This window comes from Cottoperca gobio, chromosome 11 (assembly GCF_900634415.1).
Source record: "Cottoperca gobio chromosome 11, fCotGob3.1, whole genome shotgun sequence".
Taxonomy (NCBI): Eukaryota; Metazoa; Chordata; class Actinopteri; order Perciformes; family Bovichtidae; genus Cottoperca; species Cottoperca gobio.
The window spans coordinates 19,774,030-19,799,838 of record NC_041365.1 but is presented as its reverse complement, the minus strand read 5'-3'; the positions used below and the strand labels follow the sequence as shown (position 1 = coordinate 19,799,838).

The 25,809-nt window shown below is 41.3% G+C and overlaps 1 protein-coding gene across 2 annotated transcripts in view; it reads right to left on the bottom strand.

Annotated features, from left to right (window-relative positions):
• khdrbs3 (KH domain containing, RNA binding, signal transduction associated 3) overlaps positions 1 to 25,809 on the bottom strand; it is a 96,207-nt gene that overhangs the window by 6,005 nt on the left and 64,393 nt on the right. For both annotated transcript variants that reach the window (XM_029443176.1, XM_029443175.1), the window contains exons 4-7: positions 25,502 to 25,648; positions 24,522 to 24,661; positions 19,303 to 19,483; positions 8,187 to 8,269 (exon numbers count right to left, since the gene is read on the bottom strand). In XM_029443176.1, coding sequence (XP_029299036.1) covers positions 8,187 to 8,269; positions 19,303 to 19,483; positions 24,522 to 24,661; positions 25,502 to 25,648 — 551 coding nt within the window. The remainder of the gene's footprint in view (positions 1 to 8,186; positions 8,270 to 19,302; positions 19,484 to 24,521; positions 24,662 to 25,501; positions 25,649 to 25,809) is intronic.

The following is a 25,809-nucleotide window of genomic DNA, read 5'->3' as shown; positions in this document are numbered from 1 at the left end:
GTGCTTCCAGACATATTGGGAAGCATGCGAAATATCGGGTAATCTTGGGCTTTCACTGTACAGCTCCGTGTCATATTCAACAATAAATAAAACATCCAAATCACAGAAAGCAGGATGGTGCACAAAGACGTGCTCACAGGCTGGAGGCAGCATTTCTCCCCAGCATTTCTTTTCACTGTTTATCTCACAATTTTTCTTAAAAAAAAAAACCCCCCAGCCTTTTCACTTCACTGTTGAGGTTTCTAAAGGCAGAAAGGACCAGTAACAGTATTCTGCTGTGCTGAGAGCCGGTGCAGCTCTTCACACAAAAGGAGACGAGTGCAACAGAAGCCGTTAGGCGCCTCTAATTTCTGAGGTGACATTTCGTCAATATAGCTACACAACTTCTGTCCGTAGTTACTTTCTCTTCTCAATTACAGAGACCGGTGAGACTCGAGACGTATCCTGAAGGTCAAAGATTCTGGTAAAATTCTGCTTTGTGTAGCCAAACGTTGGACAGCGTCTGCTGCACCTCCAGCAGGTTCAACATCTATCAGCACTCTGCAGGGCATACATCTGGACTAAACCTTCTTTATTAACGCCAGTACACAGTTAACATATTCAGTGTAAAGTACAGAACTATACTAGTAAAAGACACAAGGCGAGAACATATATGTTTATGCTGTTGGGCCATCTATCAGAGGAGCTGTTTGTTATTTAACAATAAAATCTGTGATGTAATAAAAGTTTAATACAGTTCCAATATATGATAAAGAACGTTTTTATTCCTGTAAGGCCAGTAAACTAAGCAAACTAAAAATATGCTAACATAAAGTTACCAATTTGTCTCTGCAGTATCATTCAGCTACATTTTAGCATTTCTTCCCCCCCCCCCCCCCCCCCACATGCTTTAATAGGATTAATGCTGACGTTTTAAACTGGCAAATTGCTAACAGCAAGAATACACAATCTTTAATGGAATATGTGCATAATCTGATTTAGCTTGATATACTTCATACAAAACTGTATCACAGATGAAACATTAAGGCGTATCCTCCAGTGACTGACTTTGTTTGAAAATGTCAGCTTCCTTCAACTAAAAAAAGAAATGTTGCCAAGTGAAAGTAAGGCGGTGTGAGATTAAAGGAAACTTTAACCTGAAAACCTTCTCCACCGCCGAGTACATTCCACATTTATCATCATTGATTCCAAATCACAGCGTCGCCTTGTCAGAAGTGCACAGCTGGCAGCATGAACACAAGCCCGAGTCGAGCTGCCTGGGGGGGGTTAGATCTCACTCCAGATATTGCCCTGTCATAGGTGTGAGAGCGCTTTGACTTTCTAAATAGGTCAACTTTTGATTTGACATTCATTAGCAGAAGGCGTCCGCTGGTTTGTGTCTCCCCAACTTCACTGGCCAAGAATAAACAAGCACGTGTGTGTGTGTGTGTGTGTGTGTGTGTGTGTGTGTGTGTGTGTGTGTTTGTGTAGCGCAGGCATGGGGAGGCGAACACTACAGGCATCTGATTCTAGACCTAGTTTTTGCAGCGGTTAAGACCCTGCCTCGCCAGCGTATCCGTCATCTCTGTAAATGCTTCGTCTTCAGCACTGATGTTGCCGTTTCTGGCCACCACGAAACAGATGGCGATGTTAAATCTGAATGATGTAGTACACGTCCCTAGTGGACTTTGTTTTCCTACATCACCATTACTCTTCCAGTCCTCTGTGATGAATTTGAAGAAATCTAGTAGGACATAACGAGTGGCTGCAGAGGTAACAAAGTGCCGCTGTGATGTCGACAGCTTTTCTTCTATTAGCCTATTTCTTGCATATTGGCACAGTTTAACTTACCGTGAATGTGTATTCCTGAGCTGAAATACTTCCTCGTGTAACATCGTTTCTCATTCATTCTTTGCACAAGGTTAAAAAAGTAAAACGGGAGTGCCACACACTGAATGCTCTGATTACATCAGCTCCGTGGTGATTTCCACACACAGCAATACAATGAAAATGGATGGAGAGAAAAGAAAAGGAGAATTTTTTTTGTTCTCCACCATTTAGTATGAAATGAAGCTCACATAATTTCAAATGGAAACCCTCCTCATGGACACACTGGTGATTGCTCAATGTGGTGACTGATTGCAAAGCTATCTCCGATTCTGACCCCCTGCTGAAGAGTCACACAGAGGGACAGAATGGCCTACGGCAAAGATATATCTTTACAAATGAGTCTTCTTTCTGCTTTTGAACGGACCATTTATGTTACTTTCTTCCGGGGTTTGTTGGAAAGTACACAAAGTCTTCAGTAGTCTTTAGTATCCCTTAATTGGAAACATGCTTGGTTTGCTTTATTGTGATCTAAAATGTGTGAGAGACTTAGTTATCTATTGTTGAAGGAACATTACGTTCACGATTTACAATAGGCCTTTTGTCTCTATGCGGAAAGAGTGGTGTAAATCCCGCCCTCCTTTCACTCAGATGGTTTTAATTCCCGCCACAGCACCTGTCACTCATCTTGACAAGCTGTCTACCTCGAAAACAGCATCTAGGTACCCAGCATCTGTGAGGCACCGCAGGCTTTCAGAGGCAGACAGCTAACATAGTCAATCTGTGCTAAGATTTAAAAAAATCACAATGCTGATATTCCCGTTGTACTAAATGGGTGCAGTCTGCCTTCAGGCCTGGAAAGAACACGCACACCTCAAAGAAGGGGCGTTGAAAAGGCAGGCTGATCGAATACATTGCGTCAAATGCAGAAGAACACATTACAAAGACGTGGAGGCTCGCTGACCACTGGCCTGCAAACATGTTCTGCGTCTGCATGAGAGCACAGAACTCTGTATCTGTAATATAAAAGACATTGCAAACAAAAACTAGCCTCTTTTTCAACCCGTTGTGAATCCACTTTAAAGGTGGGGGTAAAAAATGCTATAAATAGGGGGAATAAATGTTTGGGTCTTGCAAAACACTTGGGTGAACCTATTCACACAAGGGCGGAGATGGGAATTCATGACCCTTGACAACCATTGCTCTGGCTACCATCTTTAACAATGCTAAAGCAGCTTGGCTCTCGGGATGCGACCTGATGGTGGCACTAAAAGAAAATTCAGGCACCACCAACGTTAGTAGGATTCATCTTCTGCACCAAATTTCATGGCAATGCATCCATTAGTTGTTGAGATATTTCAGTCTGGACCGAGCAAAAGAACGAGCTCGCCAATTTGTAGTTTTTTCTACAATTAGCATATAGCTCCACCACTGTGCGTAAGTATAGCCTCACAGAGCTGCTAGCATGGTTGTAGTCTCTTAGTCTTGTTAAAGTAATACACAGTAATTCTAATGCACATTCATCTCGTCTACTAAATCCATTATCACCATCAAACTATTACCTACTTCCACCGTACAACCACTGGCTTCTCCATGTTCTTCTTTATACTGAGCTGCCGGGCTCCATTGATGACCACAACACTGCTCACCATTAAAGATAGATCATAAACGTCCTATTCTTATTTCCATATTTACAGGCTGCTACTTTGCTGGGGGACCCAATGATTCACTGCTATGACCACTGCATTTTATAGCAGTAAGCTGGATGCTGGTATGTTTTTTTTATATTACATAAATAAGCAGGCTGCCACAAGCATACTTGGTGAATGTAGATTAGCATTAGCTAGTGTAAGACACCTAGAATCTTCCCTTTGAGTCGTATATTGAGTGCTCCTGTCTGAATGTGCATGTAGGAAAACACGTCAAGGAAGTTGCCCTGGTGGATATCTTGCTCTTAGAGTTTTCAGTAGTTTTAGGGCTTAGAACTCCAACCACTCCTCTGTTCTCATCCTCTTGTACTAAGATTTACAGTTTTTCCTCAGGGGTGCATCTGCCCTTTAAAACACTGTCACAAAGCTATCATTGTGCCCTCAGGCCTCCAGGATCCATCCTACGATATAGCGTACCAAAGCAAGATGCAAGGGAAGGTGCGAGGTGTCAGCAGCCGGCAGCCTCTGAAGTGTCATCATGCTTTGATCGCACCCGAGCTGCGAGAGACAACCTCGCTGTGACCTCTCCATGTGTCCAGCCCGGGCCGCGACACAGCTGTCATCCTTCTCATTTCCCTGCAGAGACGTCACCTTCTCTCTGCTGATGAAATTAAAGACGCTCTCCGCGCAAGCAAGTGTCCTCCAGCCTCCTTGACCTCAGTGCTTGATTGGTAGCTAAGCGCTGCAGCTACCGATAACTCTCCTGAGATAAAGCTCTCTGCTGCCTCTCCAAAAAAAGATGATGGCTCTGTGCTGTGTGTTGTAGGAACACGGTAAGAGGACGCTGTGATCTAGGAGCTGGTGGGACAACTGCCAAGGCTGTCACGCTGAGGTAGCGTTCCACACGGTTCCCCCGGGCGTCAGCCTCCTTCTGAAACATGTAAATGTCGCAAACTGTCTTCAGGGAGTCTAAAAGCAGCTTTTGAACTTAAGTCTCATGTCTTAAGGTTTCTTCAGGTTGTGAGCGTCTTATTTTCCTTTTAATCTTAATCATGTCTAAATTGTGAACATTGATAGTAACACACATGTACATGTAAAGTACATGCGCTCAAGTGTTGCAATATAGAACAATGTTAAAGCCTTTGTTTGTAGTTTTCTTATGTAATTGTAGCATTTTCAAATTGTTCTGTTTGCATAAGCCTTTGTTTAAACACAAATTAGGCAACCAACAGTTTTTCTTGGCTGTAATTCAGTTATTTAGTTTTATACTTCACAATTTTTATCCAACAGCTTTAGTTACAGAATGGAGTTTAAAAGGCAAAGAATACAAAATATGACTCAGTGACAGAGATTAAATTAGGCAGCTGTTAACTGACACACATTAAGACATTTCTCTGCTGAAACTCGAGGAGTTTAGTGTCGCTGCTAACAAAGACGAGTCCTCGACAATGCACACGGTAACAAGGTGGCTCCACTTTACTCGCTCTTTTTTGGTTTTCCATTTGGAGAAGTTGTAGATAACACCTGGTGCCTGGTGCTTTTATTAAGTACCACCTTGTTCGAGGTACTTTAACCAGATTTCTGTTTCTAAACGGCAGCGTGAAACACTGCGCCGTACACCAACGCCTGTGCAGACGTTCCTCTGTTTGGTTGCCACCTGGTTCGAGCAGAGCCGTACCATAGCCGTAACTGTGACTTATATGATGTATTGATATGCTAAATTAAGTTACAGTATTTTTATTGCATTTTCATTTAAAAAAAGTAATTAACCAATTTGAAATTAATTTGAATGTTGTCAACTGGTAAGCAGAGTTGTCCAATTAAATCATATGTAAGTGGGTAAAAGAAAATGCTATAGTGAGATTAGATTTTCATTTTAATCCACCAAATGCTTCTATAATAATGTGCCAACAAAGGCAGGGAAAAGATTGCAGGCGTGCAAACATGAATGTCAACAGCGCAGGATTTTAAAAAATGGAGAGAAAAAAAAAAGCATCTGCTTTGTGAAAGTCTTGTAAGAAAGAAAATGCTTTCCACACGTTCGTCACCAAATGATCATAATTCTCTGATGGCCGACGAATTCAGAGTCGTCTCTGGTGATTCTGTGTCTGGTGAGGGACGTCACTTCGGATGTTTAAGTTAAAGTCAGAACAAGTTTTGTTGCCATATTATCTATAATAGTAACACAACCACCGAGAACTGAATTTATTTCCTAGATAATTAAGGTGTCAGTTGATCAACGGATGCAGCATTATAATCTTTGTACGAGCAGAAGGCTTTTAAAACCCTGCTCTTCCTTCCCCTTTGTGTTCACAAGTGACAGGCCTGTTTCTATCATAAGACACCAGAGTAATACCACGACAGAGAGACTGTAAATTGTTCTGCTTGTTATCCTCCGGCAACTGAAATCCTGCCACGCAGCAAGAGCTCAGATTGGTGACTGGGAGCTCCTTAGGCCTGAGAAACATTGTTAGGAGACAACACACACACACACACACACACACACACACACACACACACACACACACACACACACACACACACACACACACACACACACACACACACACACACACACACACACACACACACTCTCTCTCCTTGAGGCCCTGCTGCAGCTGGGACCAGCTATGACTTTCCTTAGGAAAATAATGCACCTTTTCTCCATCAAAAATCTAGATATGATTGTGAAGAGGAAGTTATGCAAGGACAGTATTATGATGCAGAATGAATTGCAGTAGCTATAATGCATTAATTAAAGGAAATAAATGGATAAGACATGGCTTTATAATAGCATTACAATGTCTTATATTCATAATTACGTGCCTAACTTGTTATGTACTGTCTGCAGGAGTCTACAAAGGAAAACAAGCCACAAAATATATCTTATATTTATTGACACATGGTCAACATTTAATCAATCCAAGGCTGGTCAAATCACAGAAATACTGCATGAAGCTGAACACGTGCTCAATGTTGGCCTGCAGTAACAGTAACTTTTCAACCAAATCCAGGACACAGAAACAAGAGAAGAAGTAAGTGAATCAGTTTTCTCTGGAGGCACCGGCTTCCATGTCTGGGCCCTATTAGTTGCTTTGTTTCCCACCAGATAACAGACATGAAAATCTCTTTGAGTCGACCCAGCCTGCAGCCTTTTCACGATGGTTTCCATTCTTCTTCTGTGCCACCAACCCCTCCGCCGCCACCACCTTCACCACAACATCCCCACCCCCACCATTATTCACGACGCTGCTTATAAAACAAATAGCTGCAGATTCCTGAGGCGGGGCTGCGTTTTCCCCTGCGAGCATAACAGCCAACACTTCAAGATACATCCCTCTTTGTGTTGGAGAGGGAGAGAAGTGTGTGTGCGTGAGTGTGTGATCCCAAAAAGAGATAGCACAAAAGATGGATGAAGCCGGGCTGACATGCATCCTGACACCTCCACAAAAGAAAACATCGACCACCCTGCTCACAAAAGCCAAAAGACAGAATCATCTTTTTTCTTTCTGTCTGTCTGTTTTCATCTTTTCCAGCTGATGCCAATACAATCCAATTTTTGACAAACTAAATGTGGCGACAATCACTCTGTCTTTGAAGTGGCACAGACGGGCATACATAAATGTTGCACATTGTGTGCTGATAAAATACAGCGGGACACCAACAAACCAAAGAGAAAGCCTTTGACCTTGTGGGGCTTGGGGAGTGTGATAGCTCCCTGGATATAAGAAAATCAATATTCTGCATTTAGCTGTGCAGGACGCTTTGTTAAATGGAGCGACGTACCACTAAGACTCTTTGTTTTGCATTGACATCAGAGACACATTGAGCAAAATGGTGATTAAAACAAAAGATAATACGTTTAACGTAATGAGCTGCAATTATTGCGATACGTCACAGTGTCTGCTGAGATGGGTTTATTTTGAGCCCTTTGATAAAAACATGATACTTGAATCATGCTATGCATACAATGTTTATTTTAAAAACCGGACTTAAGAAGTGAAATTCGATGTTCATTTAATTTTTTTTGGCTTCATCTTAAAAGACAACGTAAAGGTCAGTTAGAACATTTCACACTTCACAAAATATTTCATTAACACAAAGTGTTCTTTGGAGTTTTAAACAGGGCAGAAAATGAGCGTAAATGACTCCTAACAGCTCATAATCCAGATGTTCTGAACCCAAAAATACAATTTATCCTCATATGAAATTTACTCTAACCCTAATGGCCAGACTGCAGCACTATCGCTGCTCTCAGATGTTGCTCATAAACTTATATTTTAGACTTGGATTGACATAAATACAACCAATGTTCTGTTTGTGAGTCCTGTCACCGTCATGTTGTTGCCCTGGTATGAACTCTAGACTCTCAAGAGTACGATAACATGATAACCCAGTTTGGATTCTGGATTTATTCCTCATGAGTACACTTAGTTGCCACTTTACTAGATAAAACTAACGCAGGCTAATGCAACAGTCCTGCAAGACAGGACGCTAAAATGCTCAGTATAGCTGAGGGGGACCTGTACAAGTCAAGTGACCATTTTCTTTTCCGGTTTACTAGAAGTGACTCATTACACATAGTTAATCCATACGTTACTTTTACAACATAAGAGTGGCTGCCTCCTCTTCTGGCACTGGCATTGTAAACCGTACAAATGTCCAATACGAACATAATTCAAAGGAATACCAGGCTGGTAGATACGATGTGGAAAAAGCAGCAGAACTTACTTCTGTCCTTGATTACTGTAGTTGTTGTCATACGATTCATATCCTTGGTCATCATAAGCTGTTCCGTAGCCGTCGTCATATTCCTGAAGTAACAGAGACAAAATGAAAGCAGTTAGATGAGATGCAGATCAGGAAGAATCACGGCAAGCGTTTTGACTTTGAAGAGATGTTGATAAGATAAGACCTGTTGCAAGAGCGGATAGGTTGAGAAGGTAGATGTTGGATAAGAGCTGCTGTGTGCTGTTCTGTTCTGGTCAAATTTTGACCTGACATTAGTTTACAACAACGTCAGCATCTTTAACCAAACCATGGTATCCTATTGTGGACATGTTTTACTATCCATCAAATGCTTACAGGGTTAGTTTCTTTAACAACAAATCGCGATGCAGTGAAGCTTTTCAACTTAGCGCTGATATAGGTCACACTGCTCGACGTGCTGCAGTTGGTTTAACAGTCCGTATGCAGGACTATTAAAGTAGGAACGGCAGCCCTGCCCTTGTCTCTGTGTCAACTGACTGACAGTGGGATGTGAAGACTCTCGCTGTGGCAACGTTTCATCACCACCTCAAAGGATGAGCCTTGAACATCTGTTTGTGCTCCAGAAATCTGCCCCAGTCGCTGCGTCTGCACTCCACCCAGGCTCCCGCCAAGAAGAACTTCAAAGTGAACCAGTGCTGCACCCGTCCTAATTTGGGATAAATGGGACTTATGTTCCACAAAAGGCGTCGACCCCTAGCGACACATCTCTCATCCCCCACACACTTATTGGCTAATTCCATCTGCCCCTGATTTGCATGCTTGAAATGAACGTCTGTGAGATTTAGCAGCAGAAGAAAATGCTCATCACACCCATGGTATTATTAAGGCCCTAATTCCTTATTAGAAACATGTATTTGCCCAAATGACAGCATTTGAATTGATGCTTTTATCTTTAATCCTCCAGAAACGAAGTACGTGTGAAGGAACTGCATATGACTCTCAACAATACTTCCTTGTTTATGGGTAAACTATTTGGTGCAACAGCTGCGTACATACATCTGTTTACACTGTGGGGAGAAAACCTGACAGGTACATTTTAGGAATCACTTTATTTTGCTCAAAACTCTCCTTGGTCATCCCATAGGGTGGCTTTCAAGAGTTGTTTGTATTTATTTTGTTGTTTGTGGTGCGATAGGGAGGTCTGTTGGTTTTTGTGAAGGCCCTTTTATTTGTCTAGAGGTTGCTCGAGGGGGAATTCAAGTCCCATCTCGCATTTGTAATTCTGCACTTACAAGAGCTTTTCCAAAGTCAACAATTCCCCATGCTAATGCTACGACTAAGTTTAGTCAACAACTGTACTTTTTACAATATTAAACTCCTTGAACGCCTTTTAAATACAGTAAAAGCCGCAGTTCTGTGATTTTTGTCCAAAGGGATGTAATTAAAGGAACTTTTCAACAGGCAGTTCAAACTGTAGGCTTTGATTTGCAACATCCCATCAACGCCCTTTTCTGCCTAATGAAACACTAACGAGGAAATAATTCCTTTAAAATGTTTGATTAGTTTTTTTGTCAAAGATAATCCTCACGACACTGAAAATGTACAAGTAAAAACAATGTTAATATTTATAAGTGACAAAGTGGAAGAAGATTGTGGACATGATTTCTGGAGGGAACAGGCTCGAGAAGGAAACCTAACAAACAATAAGAGGAGGAAACCTTTGAAACGCTTAATATGATATATATACAAATACAATAATGAATCGCAAATAATACATGTTTGCCAAATTTAATGCATACAATAAAAACTACCATTGTGAAGGTTATACTGCTCCAATTTCAGATCGTCCTCCCCTAAAAACACCCGAATAGGTCGTCCGTGCAAGCAGTTTATTACGACCCATATTTACTTTTATTGTTATTATGACGGGAGCAAAGAAGGGAATCAGGTAACGTAGTACAAAGAGCAAAAGTGTGTGTAGGGAAGAGGTTGGGGTGGATGGATGTGTCAAATAAACACAAGACGTTCTCCCAGGAGACCGGTGTTTGTGTCCCTTGTGAAATGTGACTTAAGTCACGTATGATACATAATTATGTATGTAAGGTATGTAAGGTAGTTTCGTTTGAATTCATTTAAAATGGAGACCGTTTCACAATGTGCGCCTATCGCTGTTACTCACCAACGGTCATGCATCATTTTGTGAGTCATTGGCAAACAATCCATTCTGTTGTTTAGGTGTGAGGTGGTGTTGTGTTAGGGTAAGGTTAATACTTCATTGCTCTGAAGAGTGGGCTACCTTAAACTAAACTCAGCGAGTGCTATGCACTTGTGTGTTAGGGTTGTTGTGTGTGCCAGGGTTAACGCTGGACACCTCAAGGGACATTTCATATACTTGCAGTGTTTAGGACCTTCTGTCAGTGCAGCCCGTCCTCGAGTTTATGTCACTGATCTCAAGACACAGACCACCGTCTGGAGGAAAACACTTGTTTTTCCAACAACAATTAGCAGTATGCCATGATTACTTTGCAAACAATTAATTTTATTACACACTGGATAATTAGTACAGACACTTTAATGATCAATAAACAGTAACAGCATGGATTAAATAATATTCAGGATCTGCTTAATGGATATTTACAATGATCACTTTAATTCTGAGGAATGATCTGACATAGGACGCAGGCCGTAATCTAGAATATGTCTGAGATTATGAAACTGAAGTTTGTAGACTGAGTCAACCAATCTCATGTCCAAACGTTTGATCTTTGGAAATGCAATATGTTTCATAGAAGTAGCTTTTAGCTGGCTTTAGCTAGAAGTTGGTTCTGCTAAAGTTGAAGGTGAGGAAAAAATAGCGACTAATACATAAAAAACATTGAATATGAATTGTTAATACTTCAGCATTTCAAAGTGGTGAAAAAACAACAAAAAACTAAGCGAAAACGTTCAAAGCCACAACTAAAGTATTTGAAGCTGAAATAGCTTTAACTAAACGGCGCCTGCTGAAGTAGAGTTTGTGCATTGCTAGACATGTCATCCCATTTGGAATCGAAATGTCTCTGTTTTTGTCAGAAACACGCCTGTTTTTGTCTCTAAACTCTGGGGATCATTCTATTTCAATCTATTTAAAAGTTGTCTCTATTATAAGGGACTTATTGCAGGCGGGAATAAACAAGCGTGGCTATGAATATTGAATGATAAGAATCTCGACAGGAGGACAAAAAGTAAAACCATGTAGCTGTATTTGTGCAAGCAGCCGCAGTTCAGTCGAGTAACATTCTTTCCTTTGAGTATAAAAACACGAGGATAGTCAAAGCCTGCACGAGATGAACAGTCAACAGTGTCAACTGGTTATGTCATACTGACCACAGATTCTTATATCTGTGCTTGCCATTTGGACACATAATAAAAACACAAAATACTTCTGTCACACAAATCTTGGTTTCAAAAGCTCATCTATGAAACATGACTTCTAATACAGAAACTATGTATGAATCTAGTATAGTTCATTATCTCAAAATCAATCAACAATTAGCTGCCAGACATGAAGCTTCGACTACAGCAGGAATATAAATGGAAAGTGAACTTTAGAAATCAATAAAGTATCGGGACTACACATCTTGGCTGCGGAGTTTTATAATGCGATGTGAGAAACAGACATGTGATTGGTTAAAATAATGAGCTGCGTCATATAAGACACTGATATAATAAACTTTTATCAAAGTTTATTACAACGTCATTTCAGACTGGTGGTGCAAGTTTCAGTTCACCGTTGAGGCCCAGCATGCATTTAATTTCCTTCTGCATAAGAAATATATATTAAATGAGATTTTATTTTAGTTAATATAATCCTATGTTATGAAGGCAGCAGGGGATGTGTTAATACAATTTAAGATGTAATTTCCCTCACCATTAGAAACCTGTAGCTTTGGCAACATTACGCTCAAAATATTATTATTAATAGTATTATTTTTATTGTTATATGTTAAAGACAGATTACAATATTTTAGCTTCTCATGTCAAGTAATATAATCCTGTAGGAACATTGGTATAGAGTTTTGTGACTTTACCTTGACATGCTTTTTACTAGTTCATTCATAAATTCCTAGTGCCCATATAATATAAAAATATTATATAAAATCTCTAGGAACTCAGTCTCTCAATTTCACTTTCTCTACAGTACTTTCATCCACATAAGATTTAAAAAATAGGGCACGTCCTGTCTGAGACTAGTCCATGCAATCCAGAATAGAATTTAAAATCCTTCTCCTGATCTAAAGTCATTAATGGTCAGGCTCCAGCATATCTTAAAGAGCTCATCGTACCTTATAAACCAACTAGAGCATTGCACACTCAGACTGCAGGGTTACTTGTGGTTCCTAGAGTCTCTAAGAGTACAATGGGAGCCAGAGCCTTCAGCTATCAAGCTCCTCTCCTGTGGAACCAGCTTCTAGTTTGTGTTTGGTAGGCAGACACCATCTCCACATTTAAGAGCAGGCTAAAGACTTTCCTCTTTGGTAAAGCTTGTAGTTAGGTCTGGCTCAGGCTTGCCTTGGACCAGCCCCTAGTTATGCTGCTATAGGCTTAGACTGCCGGGGGACTTACACCTCTTTCTTCCTCCTTTCTCTATCTCTCTCTATCTGTATGCAGTCATTTCCCTTAAATGCATGTCACTACTTAAAACCTTGCTCCAACAGCCAGTCTCTGCCGGATAGCTGCCATATATGGTTTGTCTATGTGCTGCGGTTCCAGCGCCTTTACTAGTGTTTTTGACAGTTTGCTGCCTGTAAGTCGGTTTGCCTTGTTGCCTGCTTGCTTACTTCCACTAACGCCTGCTCTCAACTCTCGAGGAGAACCTGCCAGTCTCATCTACTCATCCAGCAAGCTCTTATCCCCGGAGCCTCTTTTTCCCACCTGCTTGTCCCAGCGTCTGCATTTGAGTCCAGCTTCAGTAACCCCGACTATAGCCCCCTGAGACAAATGTGTGATTTGTAATATAAATATCAGCTGAAAATTCAAAACATACCAACACCCAAAACAAGGCTGATATCATGAGATTACGACACACTGAAAAATCAAGAAAAAATGTCAATCCTGGCTGATTTACCAGCGCCTGATGTTCAAAAGGCCTGCTCGAGAACCCTAAAGGCTGTAGTTATGCCTAATTACACATCACAGTAATAAGGTGTGATGAAATAACTAACAATATGATGATGTTGCCAGGAGGAACACCTAAGGGGCGTTCAATTAAAAAAAAAATCATCCCCGATCAGCCAAATTAATTAGAAGAAAATCTGTCAAGCACAAGTGACAGTTTGGCCTAAGGGCCACTGTATAAATGGTTGTAAATGCAAAAGGTTGATCCTCTGGGGAGCATTCATGTGCTCAGTAATTTCATGGCACTTAGATTTTCTTTTGAAAAAGTTTGTATTCTGGCTAAATTGTTGGCCTAGATGAAAGTTAGAGGGTTAGGTAAAACATAGAATTGTATTAAACTGTGTTCTGCCTTTGTCTTTATCTATTTCCTCCACTTGTTTTCCACTCCACCCCGCCTACTTGCGAGCATATGAAGAAAAAAACAAAACTCACACAAGTTTACAGCTCACAGATAACACAGGACAGTTAACAGAAGCATGCGGCTCAAAGACGACACAGCGCAGTTAACAGAAGCATGCGGCTCAAAGACAGCTGAGCGGCGCAGTTAACAAAAGCCTGCGGCTCAAAGACGACACAGCGCAGTTAACAGAAGCATGCGGCTCAAAGACAGCTGAGCGGCGCAGTTAACAAAAGCCTGCGGCTCAAAGACGACACCGCGCAGTTAACATAAGCTAGCAGCTCAAAGACGACATGGCACAGTCAACAGAAGCTTGCAGCTCAAAGACAACAAAGCGCAGTTAACAGAAGCCTAAGGCTCAAAGACGACACAGCGCAGTTTACCGTGGCCTTAGTGTGGTACATACAAAAAATGGTGTTTGTATAACATTTGATACCATGTAGCCTATCCTTTTAAAGCAAAATAAAAAAATGTAGATGATGGCAAAAAATCAATAATCTGTTGATCTTTGAGAATCAAGTCTTCATAGTCATAACAATGGCATAGCAAATTGAAAATTTTATCAAACCATAACCCTAATATTAAAAGTCAAATCAAATCGTGGATTTGGAGAACGTTGACACCCCTAATTGTATCTGATGCAGACCATACACAGTGTTAGCAGAGTAGGTCCGAGATAGATACCCTGATTAATTTAAAGCACAAGCCATGTTCCATTAGAGTTAACGGAGTCCTCTTCTTGTCTCAAAGGCGACTCTCTCTAGGTGCAGTCCACTCACATTGGACAACATTGTCTGGTATTAAGGACCATATTAAACTTTAACAATGGCATGTTATTGCCATTTATTAGAGCAGCTACTCTATAATTGATTTACAAGCAAGCTGAGAGGAGAAACATGCTCGGTTTATAAATTACTCTGGCACATTGAAAATTACTCTTTTCTTTGGTGTCTGACATGAGGAAAAACAGCTTTAAAATGGAAAGCAGGCTGTGATGATGGTGTGATTGAAGCTATTATAATAGCCGATGTGTTGGTATTGATATACCATTTACTCAAAAAATATCTTGGAGAGCACAATAGCACGACAATACTGCGACAACGCTATGTTTCCAACACTAAACAGGATTAGTGTGACAGTGAGAGGTTGGGGGGAGTGGAGACAGAGAGGGGGGAGAGAGAGCAGCCCCTAAGTGACTCTTTCATTTGTATGCCAGTGGATGGCTGAGAGGCGTGTTGTTAAGAGATAAGGACTGGCCTCTGAGGCCACTGAAGACTAACAGAGGGCCTGGCTCTGCATGTTCAACAGTAGTATCACAGCCGCTCCACTGTGCTCTACAATACCACTGTAACAGATAGGATGCCTCTGACACCCAGAGCAGGCTTTTCAGGCGCTGGATTTGTTCCCTGCACACTGTAGTACATACCAATGAATTCAACACACTGTCCTAACCTTATGAACTTTGCAGACACATGTTTATTCTGCGTTGGCCTGAGCTGAGACCCAAAAGGTGTCACAAATGCAAACAACAAAGCGAAAAAAATGAAGCCGATCAAAAGAAGAAAAACCTTGTTCCTCCCAGATGACATTAGTACAATACCATCTGTTCAAAGAAAAAAAAAGTCTCGCCTCCGCACAGCTGTGCCACACACCGCTCTTAACGTCTTCACAATAATAGCAAGAAAAGGACCCGGTGATATAGTTCAAAGAAAACAAATAATCAAGTATCTGTAACCCTCGGTCATCTGTCACGGTCTCAAAGTTTCTAAAAGCTGTGTGTCATTTATTCAGATCTTCTTGCCAGCGTATTTCAGAACGCTGAACAGGCTGGAATTTGCTGAAGCTTTTCCGCTGCAGGGGGAGAAATACTACTCAAGCTATCAGATCGAGCACGGCAAAAAGTTGGCCCATGCATCAAGTCGAAGTATCACTACCCTGCTGTGTTACACTTGACGAATGTCTTAGCTCTCCGTACTGTTACTTTACTACGTTTTGGTTTTGATCTTCTGATGTAAGTTTTAAATAAAGCATATTCACATCTGTCAAGTATTATCATGAGAGTTCATGTCATTAACAACTTAACCCTGCAGACACATCGGCACTGGAAAACAAAATTTAACATCACTGCCTCTTATAATTGCTCTTGCTTAAGGTCCTGTCACACAGTGCCGTATGGCAGAAACGTATGCTGGCGCATATGAAAATTAGCATATATAACGTATATGAACGTATACAGAGCCTATTGATAGCGTATCACGTACTTATACAAAACGAATGGCCAACGTATTTGACGAATGCCCAACAAATCTTTTTTTTTTTTTTGAACATGCTCAAAATACTTTTCACGACCTCAGCGTTTACCAACGTACACCAGCGTATTGCCGATAGTCCGTATACGCCGGCATACGTTTCCGCCACACGGCGAAGGAATACGCTAGGAATGCGTTATGCATCTGTTGGGCAATCGTCGAATACGTTGGCCATTCACTTTGTATAAGTACGTGATACGCTATCAATAGGCTCTGTGTACGTTCATATATGTTGTATATGCTCATTTTCATATGCACCAGCACACGTTTCTGCCATACGGCACTGTGTGACAGGGCCTTAATCCTTTTTGGAGTCATGCAGGAAGTGTGAGAAAATGTAAAACCTGCACAGAATATCCATATCCAGTGAGGTGGCCATGTAAATCATCATCATTTCATCACGTCTGACATTCTTTATGTATTGATGGTCCCGCTTGTCCCTCCATAAGATAAAGAGCTAAGAGTTCACGGCCACTATGTGAGGCGCAGGCTAACATGCTCACAATGACAGCAATGTTACACTGATGCTTAGCGAGTATAATATTTAAAGTTCAATATCAAAGTTTAGTGCAGCAGAGGCCGATAGGAATATGATTAGTTTTGTAGATATGTTCTCGCTGACCAGCTGGTGGTGCAAAATGGAAGGGCAGAGATCACCAACGTCATGAGGAATCCTTCTCTGGGCATCATGCATCTATCTACCACATTTTATGGAAAACCATCAAAGTGGTTGGTTGACCGACAAAAACAAATTCATAAATGTTCATGTTTTTAGTTTCCCATGTGTGTAGGTTTAAATCGTATCTTCATGCCTGGTCATGCCTGCCACACCAGATGGATGCAGCTTCTTTATTAGTGTATTTCTTAACCATTACACCTAATTTAGATTAAAAAGGCTACAAGTGTAGTGCCAGAGAGCACACAATTAAATTAACAATGCTTGGCTCTCAGCAGGGCTGGACATGCAGAGAGGGGGATGGTTGTTTTTTTTAACGCCACAACAGTCATTGAGGACCCACAATGCTCAGAACGAATTACTGTACCTGGAGGATTTAACACAAACAATACCAACCCACATACATTGCACATTTCTTGGTCTTCTCACCCAGAGGAATTAAGCTTCGGTGTGAACAAAACAAACACACTTACACATAGCTCTAGATTTAGCATGAAAGCGAAGTTCTTCTACTTTGATTAGCCTCCTCTGATTTCATGTTGGCAACAGTTGAAATAGCACAAAAAAAGATGACATGCAGCCTTGTTCCTGAAATGAGAATTACATCATGTGTAATTGTTCTCCAATGGGATTAGCAGCAGGTAAGACAGAACTCTCAATGCACCTAATTAATTACATAAAATGAGATTTGGCTGCAATCATAGTAACTATTCAAGATTGATGGGGCTGCCAAGACTGGATCACAGCATAATAGCATTTCATTTTGTTTGGTAACAATTGGATTTGGAGTAATTTGATACAAACATGAGTTTTAACAGAGGAATATTATGTAAACCCACAAAACATCCAGAAAAAGATTCTGTAACGTATCACCAAAAGGTAACCCAGGTCTGGTGCTCTTAGTGTGAACAAGAGAGCGGAAGTAAGCGCCTCGAGCTGAACAAATGTTGTTGCCCATGGCGATGCCGCGCAGCAAAAATAAAAGGATGTGAACATGCATAAGAGCGAATGTTAAGCTGTGATAAATGAAGGCAACAAATATCTCTTTGTCATTTCATTGATGAACACAAGAGCCTATTTGTCAGCAGCCGGCGGAGAGCACTTGTCCTGGGATGGTGATGTATTCAGATAATACAGAGTCAAACTCATTCAGCCTCTAATTTGCTGCGATGTGGTTAGATTTATCATCCGGCAGATGTTGGGAGTTTCTTTTTTCTCCACCCAGATACACAGGTGCAGGTGTCGGGGGATGCAGTTTACAACTGTGACAATGATGGGAAACAGCTGGTCCAGGAGTCATTCTCTACGACCTCCACACATTTGAATTGCAACCTCTGAATAAACCTGTCAGATGTGGTTAGGTATGGGCTGCTTTGGCAATTTTCCAATGTGGGCCACCTTCTCTCTCCTCCTATCTGCTAAATATGCAATGTTGATGCTGAAGTCCCAGGGGAGCTTGCCTTGACAGTGCGGCAGGAGACTCTCTTGGCAAATGAACAAAGAGTCTGACTCTAAGCCTAATATATTCATCTGTGGCAGCTGTTGATATTACAGCCAGGTTCCCATTAGGCTGTGCAGGTAAGCTACAAGACCAAATCACAATAATGGCTACAATAACAAACTCACTCTTTATGCTAACAGATTATGTAGCTAGAATAAACAAACTAAATATGACATTCAATTCATAAAGACTGATATTTAAGCAGCTTCGCATATTTTGTGCTGAAATTGGCATCTTTTAAGGGCGAGTTCACCCAAAGCATAAATTAATAATTTCTCACATGCAGTGGTATGCAGTCATGTAGATAGTTTTGCATTCATGAGCTGGTGTTTTGGATTATCATAATCATAATTTCCTCTATGTTATGTATTTTATATTGATGTGAAATATCAAGTTTTAAGCCAAAAACATTTTACAAAATTACGTTTGAACATGTCATCATAGAGTTATAATGTATCGTCACACAATGCTCATTTTTACTGACTAGAGCTTGAACGCATCATTATGTGACTCAATGGAACCTCACTCCGTTATCGTTAGCTGTTAGCTGTTAGCTGTTAGCTGTTAGCTCCGTTATAGCCAAGAAGGACTGTGCTGACCACCGGCTGCTAATGGCTAACGTTAACTAGCTCTCCTCCTGCTGATATCAACATGGATTGGTTGTTCACTTTGTAGCATTATGCTGCTGCAACCGCTGACTATGATGGTGAGTGGGCCAAATCAGCAGGCCAATCTACAATAACTAACATGTTGTTCATTATCAACCTCAATGGCCAAGTATGTGTGCTCATACAAGGGATTTGCATTTCTCTCGTACTTACAGATAAAGGACGACAAAGCTGGACAAATAAAGGTAGCTAATAGACGCTTTTTAGAACACCAGAATGCACCTGACCCTTAAAAGCTTTTTTATTGGATGTAATTATCCTAAAACAAACATCACTGTTGATGCCTGAAGGATATAAAAGATGCACGGATCACTTTGTCTATAAGAATGCCATAAAATAGTTTAAAATTTGTTGCCAGTCCATTTAATTGCATCCAAATCCAAAAACAGAGAAAAGCATTTCCGTGTGACAGAGTTTTAATATACTCACATATTCGCCATATGTTTCCTGAACTATGGGAGGAGCCGGCCGGTATCCGACGGTTGGGGGGGCGCCTCTGGCTCTCTGAACCCCCCTCCCTCTGGAAGATGGAGGCCGACTGGGTGGGGCTCCTCTGGGTGCTGCTCCTCGGGGCACCGCCGCATGCAGCGGAGGGACTCCTCCTCGAGTCCTGACACGAGACACAAACATCCGCACAGGTTTAGATGAAACAGTTAATTTCTTCTGGCTTATTATCTTTTCTGAGGAGAATGTGATACATGCTGTGAGTTATTGGAGGAATGGATATGTGTACATCGTTTGGATGGATCAGGTCTATCGTCTTTCTAAACATGTTCATTTTAGTCTGGGAAGATAATATTACCAGGACAGTGTTATATATGATCGATATGATATGTGCACTGCATCCCAGGTCTTTATGATGAGGTGCTGTAATATATTATGTTTGGAGTCGAGCTGCCTCGTCTACTTCCATTCCAGTTAGTGATTTCCTAAATCAGGCCAGAATTACGTGGTTCAACCGTAGCGCTGAATTTGATACATTTAGTGGCAGCTTATTTGTGTAGGTGGAGGCAGCGGAACAGCGAGGGTGGAGGGCAAATTCCTCCAGTCGAGAAAAAGTGAGTCGCGTCCATTACTCAAAACACAGCGTGTCTTGTGGCTGAATTGCTTTTCTGTTTATTAAGGAAAATAAAGATGACAAAACGTGTATTTCTGCCTGTTCAGTGATGGATGCTTTCTTGAAATAAAGTCTTGCATTTGGTCTCTGGGGAAGTGGCACAAAAACCTGTTTAGGACATTGTGGAGCAAGATTAGAGTTTTGTTTCTACCTTTTTTATATTAGCATGACTCCCATAAAGCTCTGCTGTGAAGTAGCTACAGTGAGGTACTGATGTTTACAGTCATCTAGATGAATTAACACAGAACCAGAGTGCAACCTGCGCTGTAATCAAGATGGAAGCAAAGTCGAGCTGCTCTGTTGGAAATCAAAGGCAGCCTGACCTTGTGGTTTGGTAACGTGTTGTTTGAGCTTTTTACAGCGACTGAGCTTTCTTTTAAAAGCAGTTAACTGATCTGAAGCAGCAGCAGAAAATCACCAAGGTGACTCTCCGGGTCATTTTCTTTCTATGCTTTCCATTTCTGTGTTCTTTAAAAGGTGGAACATCACAGATTTGGGGTGAGGAGGAAAAGAAAGAGGAGTCTGAAACAGGGACAGTGGAGGATAAAAGAGTGGATTCCCCTTCATCAAATCCTCTTTCCAGTCAAAGAGGAAAATGTGACAGCGACAAAGTGTCCATCCAGAGCAGCGGTATCAATCCAAAGTGAGCACATGCGAGTGTGAATATGTAGAAGTCCTTCCTGTTTAGAGCCTGTGGGGATGCTGTGTTATTACACTCAAATTAGGGATTGTAGATTCTAATTACAGTGTCATTTAAAACAACCAATTATATTGTGACAAACAGCCGTTGTGACCTGGTTTATCTCAAATCATGATAAAGTGTGTTTTATTTTACAAACACAGAGAAGAAACAACACAACTCTTCTCTTGTTAAGCACAGCGTCGACGCAAAGAACCTTAAAATGTTCTAATGGCCATGATTATTTTTATTTGTAGTCTTATGAGGTCTCAGAGGAGCTGGAATTAGTGTGAGTTCACAGGGATAGTACAGAGGAAAGCATCTACTGGGGATCATTTGCATATAAAGGCTTTTATGCAAATGTGGCTTTGCTTTGCTTATGTTTATGGACCCCTAACATTGCATCACTGTGTAGCACCAGACGCTATTTACTAGCTTTATGCTTTTTTATTAAAGGGTACTTGATCACTGAATGGCCACACTGGACCTTTTAAAGCATCAATCTTGGCTAAAATATGGCAGCAAACTCTTATCATCGCCAAATTTTACCTGCTTAAATAATTTGTCTGAGAAGAACAGAGGACAGACTCAGAAGCTCCATATTTTCCCAAATGAAAGTTTAACGATATTACTTGCGATAAATAAACAGATATTGTAAGTGTACTCAGTTCTGCCTCTCTGCTGCTTTTATACTGCTAAAATAATCACATTGGAACAATGTAATCTGACGTGCCAGATGGTTTGTTACACAGAACCATCTGAGAAGCCGTCATTGGAAAGTGTTTGGAAAAGGGCAGGTACTTTCAAAAAGTGCACGGCAGGTAATTGGATGAACCATCTGTCCGTCACCACCGGTCGGGAGAAGACCTGATATAACTGATGCTGTTGCAGCATCGACTCTGACCTCTTTAGGAACTGAAACAGTCCTCTGTGTCATCACACACGCACACCTAGGCCCCGCCCATAGACCAGGAGCTCCTCACAGGACGCTTACTGGTCCGAATCCCTATGGTTCGGACAAAAAATCCATTACGTGAAGCCTGACGAGATGGATTTTTGTGCGATCTTGTAATCCTGCGATTCCAGCGTAATCTCACAAGAATCCAGCTGCCGTGTGAGGTCAGGAAAAATAAGGAGCAGCCACAGAACTATACTGTGCTACTACGTCTGCTTGCACCGTGTGCAGCATGAAATCAGCCTGCAGTTGCTCATCGCATGATGAAAAACACCAATTACTGAAGGACATCTTTATTAAAACAATGTGTTTGTTTGGCTGCACTGTAAACAGACAGAGATGGACGTTAGTGGCTCTTCTGTTGTATTTCTGAGTAGTAGCTAACGGACTGCGTGCTGCGTTCAGAGTTCAGGGAGCTGGCGTATTACTGTTACTACCAGGAACCACAGGTGTTGCCAAACCAACCAGGACTGAAATCTGAAGGTTTATAACTAAAAAGAGAAGATAAGGGGTCTGCTGGCCTGGTAGACACATGCACATTTGTTCAGTCTTTTATTTTATAGCAAGGATTTCATTTTCAAGCGAGGCTGATAGCATAGAATTGTCTTTAGTTTGCATTCAATTAACAAGCTGTGCCATACTGTGTCAAGAAATAACTTGATAGAGTTTAAAGGGAATGTTGGTCTGATCCAAGGTAAGCTATCAGGATTACATCTTTAAACAACATGTGCAGCAGAGAGGAGAGAAAGGTTACAGTTAGTTCATATGTGCCGTAACGTGTCAACAAAGACACCCTACAAATAGAATACAGCATACCGTGTGGGTAACAGAGAGGACATGTTCCCTTTGGACTTACTTTATTCGATGAAATGAACAAGGAAAGATCATTTTAGATGGAATAGTAGGATAATGGGGAAGGAGTAAAATACATGAATGGATAGAAGCCAAGAGGTGTGGCTGGGAGTGAGTGATCATGAAAGAGGGAGATAGTCCTTCTGATTAAACTTTCTCTGAGCTTTATTGAAGGCTCCGTCCAGAGAACGCTGGACTCGCCACTAGCTTGAGATGTTTTGGCTCTCTTGGTTTCCTTTGGTGCACATAAAACATTCTGGCACATTCAGTAAATAAGCAGCTATGGGCACAGTGCAACTGTGAATTAAAGCAGCAGTGCTTTGGTTTGTAGTTTATGCCAATCATCTATGGTTTCTGCCTCTTTTTTGTAGTTCCTGCTGAGGTCTGCACACAGTCAGCATAGTTGGAAATATCAGGGCTCATTTTTCTGCCGTCTGAAGAAGCTATTCATTGCTGCCATTCATTTTTGAAGAATATGATAACTTCTAGGGAGAGATAACCCATCCCTTTAAACAGGAATCCTTTGTTCTGCTTGTTCTAAGTGCTCTTCCAGTATGTCCTTTTAGAATAATGGTATATCAGTATGTATCATGTTTTCGCTTCGGTTTATTGTTTTGTTTGTCCGTCAACAGGATTATTATTGTGATTACTGGTCCACTTCTTCATGACGCTTGGTGGAAAGGTGTAGCATGGGCGAAGGAGGAACCCATTTCATTTGGGATGTGTTTGAATCACGTGGCAGACACATGCATGTGTTTTCACTCATGGCCTTGGTGGAGGTCTGCGCTCTCAGCGTGCCCTTGGAGCTGCATATGTATTTAAGGGAGGATTACACAAATAATAGGGGGAGACGTGCATCCAAAGGTTGATTATCTATTCTTCAGTTCGGTGGATAAAATTATCCCCTTGTGAAAACTGGGTGTGTAAGAAAGTATTGCTCTGATTGCAGACAAAAAGTTAACTTTTTCTTACTCAGACTTTTACTAATAATGGTGGTGTGTTCTTTATACTATTAAAAAACAAATTGCAATGTAGCGCCTTGCGTACGGTATGGCCATATATCACCATGTTTGAATGGTAACCCCTGAAGCACGAGGAGCTAAAGAAACTGTTGTTAAAAAAACATGACTAAACCTTAATTCAACAGAAATTTCACAAACCTCAGCTAAACAAATATCCAGAGAACTTCAATGCACTGTTAGACCAATGACTCACTTTGATACTATAAGAGCAAGATTAAATAATGAACATATTTAATTTATTTTGTATGAAAGATCAGAGAGCGAGTTGTGGCTTGTGATCATAAAACTTAAATGTGTACATGTGACAAGGTTTGTGTACAGAATGCAACTTCACAGCTTTGTTTTTAAGATGAGATATATTTAATGCATTCCATGGTATGTACTGTCATTTATTCCAGTGACATATCTACTGTATGCATGTAACACCAGCTGGTTGTGGTTGTATTTTTATCTCTTTTTCATCCATCAGGGAGTTTAATTGTCTACTGTTGCATTAATATTATAAGTAATCATAAATATTACATTCTAAAGAGAAATAAACATTTTTGTAATGTAAACATCAAGTCGATATCACTACGTTATTATTTCCAGCACTAAATAATAATGTGTGTAAGATGCTGCCTCAGTAGGTCGAGATTTAATACATGCACGTTGCTGCAAAGTAATTGAGAACTGCAGCCAACATTTGCATTTGACACATCTAGTAAACTTAGTAAACAGGGCCACAAAAACTGTAAACTGTAAAACTATGTCTTGTATTCACAAAACAACACAATATATATATAATAATATTGTTCCAACACAGAGGCGTAAATGTGCTGTAACCCTAAATGACACCATTACAACAGGATACTGTACAAATCCATTAAAAAACTGCCTTCCAGTAGCTCCTTAACTGTAAATAATACTCATTCCCCAGTGGAACTAAAGTGCACATGAACACCACACACACACACACACACACACACACACACACACACACACACACACACACACACACACACACACACAGAGGAAGGTTACCTGGGAGGCCCTGGAACAGGTGTCCCTCTTGCACGTGGGGCTGACTTGCCCCTCACCGACGGCACCTTGGCGTCCTCCGAGCCGCCATTCAGGTACGTGAGCTCCTGCAGCTGGGCCTGTCTTATCTCATCATTGTAATCCTGCATACAGAGAGGCAGCGTGTTCACACACACACACACACACACACACACACAAACACAGACAGCAATAGACTCAGGCTTTCAATTACACTGTATTCAATTCCATCCTTTATCTCCAGGGCTACAGCCCCGGGAATATCTAATTAATGTATTTTACAGTACTGCCGTGACCGCTGTTCCTGAGGCAGCCAAACATTTCAGATCTCCCACGGATAAATCTTTGGGACCCCGTTTGCCTTTATCTTCTTACACAGTTGTTTTTTGCCACTGAATTAAAAGGCACAATTAATATGAAAACAAGTCTTTAATCATAAAACGATTGATATGATTGTCATGTGTCTGCTCTGTTAATAAATATGTTTTATGACGAGAGTGGGAAGAGGTAACAGGGATGGTGCTGGGGGCGGAGTTTGCTAATAATTAAGGGTGAGATAGCTCATCATAGCTCTGAGCATTGGAAAGATCATCCATAATGAATGGGGGAAGAGTAAATACGCTCCATGCTGCTGCCAAGGAGAGTATGGCGCGCGCAGAGATCCCCTCCTGTGCTCTTTTATTCCTGTTGTACCCACGACTTCCCACTTAGGATCACACACACCGAATCAGATGCTTTGCAAACACACACTAAGATGTCGCTGCTGCGTTACTCATTCATTTCAGTTGTGGACAGGCTGAAGATGAGTCGGTCAGGCGCACAAAGCAGCTGGAAGGAGATTCAGGAGGAGAAGGGAAAGGCATGTGTGTGTGTGTGTGTGTGTGTGTGTGTGTGTGTGTGTGTGTGTGTGTGTGTGTGTGTGTGTGTGTGTGTGTGTGTGTGTGTGTAGAAAGAAGGGGACATACTGGTATGAGAAACTTCTTGATCTCCTCCAGAGCGTGACCCATTCTGACGTAGGCCTCAGCCGGCGGGGCGAACACCTCGATGAGGACGTGCAGGTCTTCGTTCAGGTGTTGATATTTGGCCTCGCCGCTCTGCCGCAGCTCTTCTTCCTGATGGCGGGAAAAAAACAAGTTTGGTATCATATATCCTCTGTCGAGGGAAAGTGCGCGACTCAGCTTTCACAGTCAGCAACATTTATCTTATTCTTTCTGTGTTTCGGCGTAGATTTACTGCAGGGAGTGTTTACATAATGAGGTTTGATGCTTCGGTG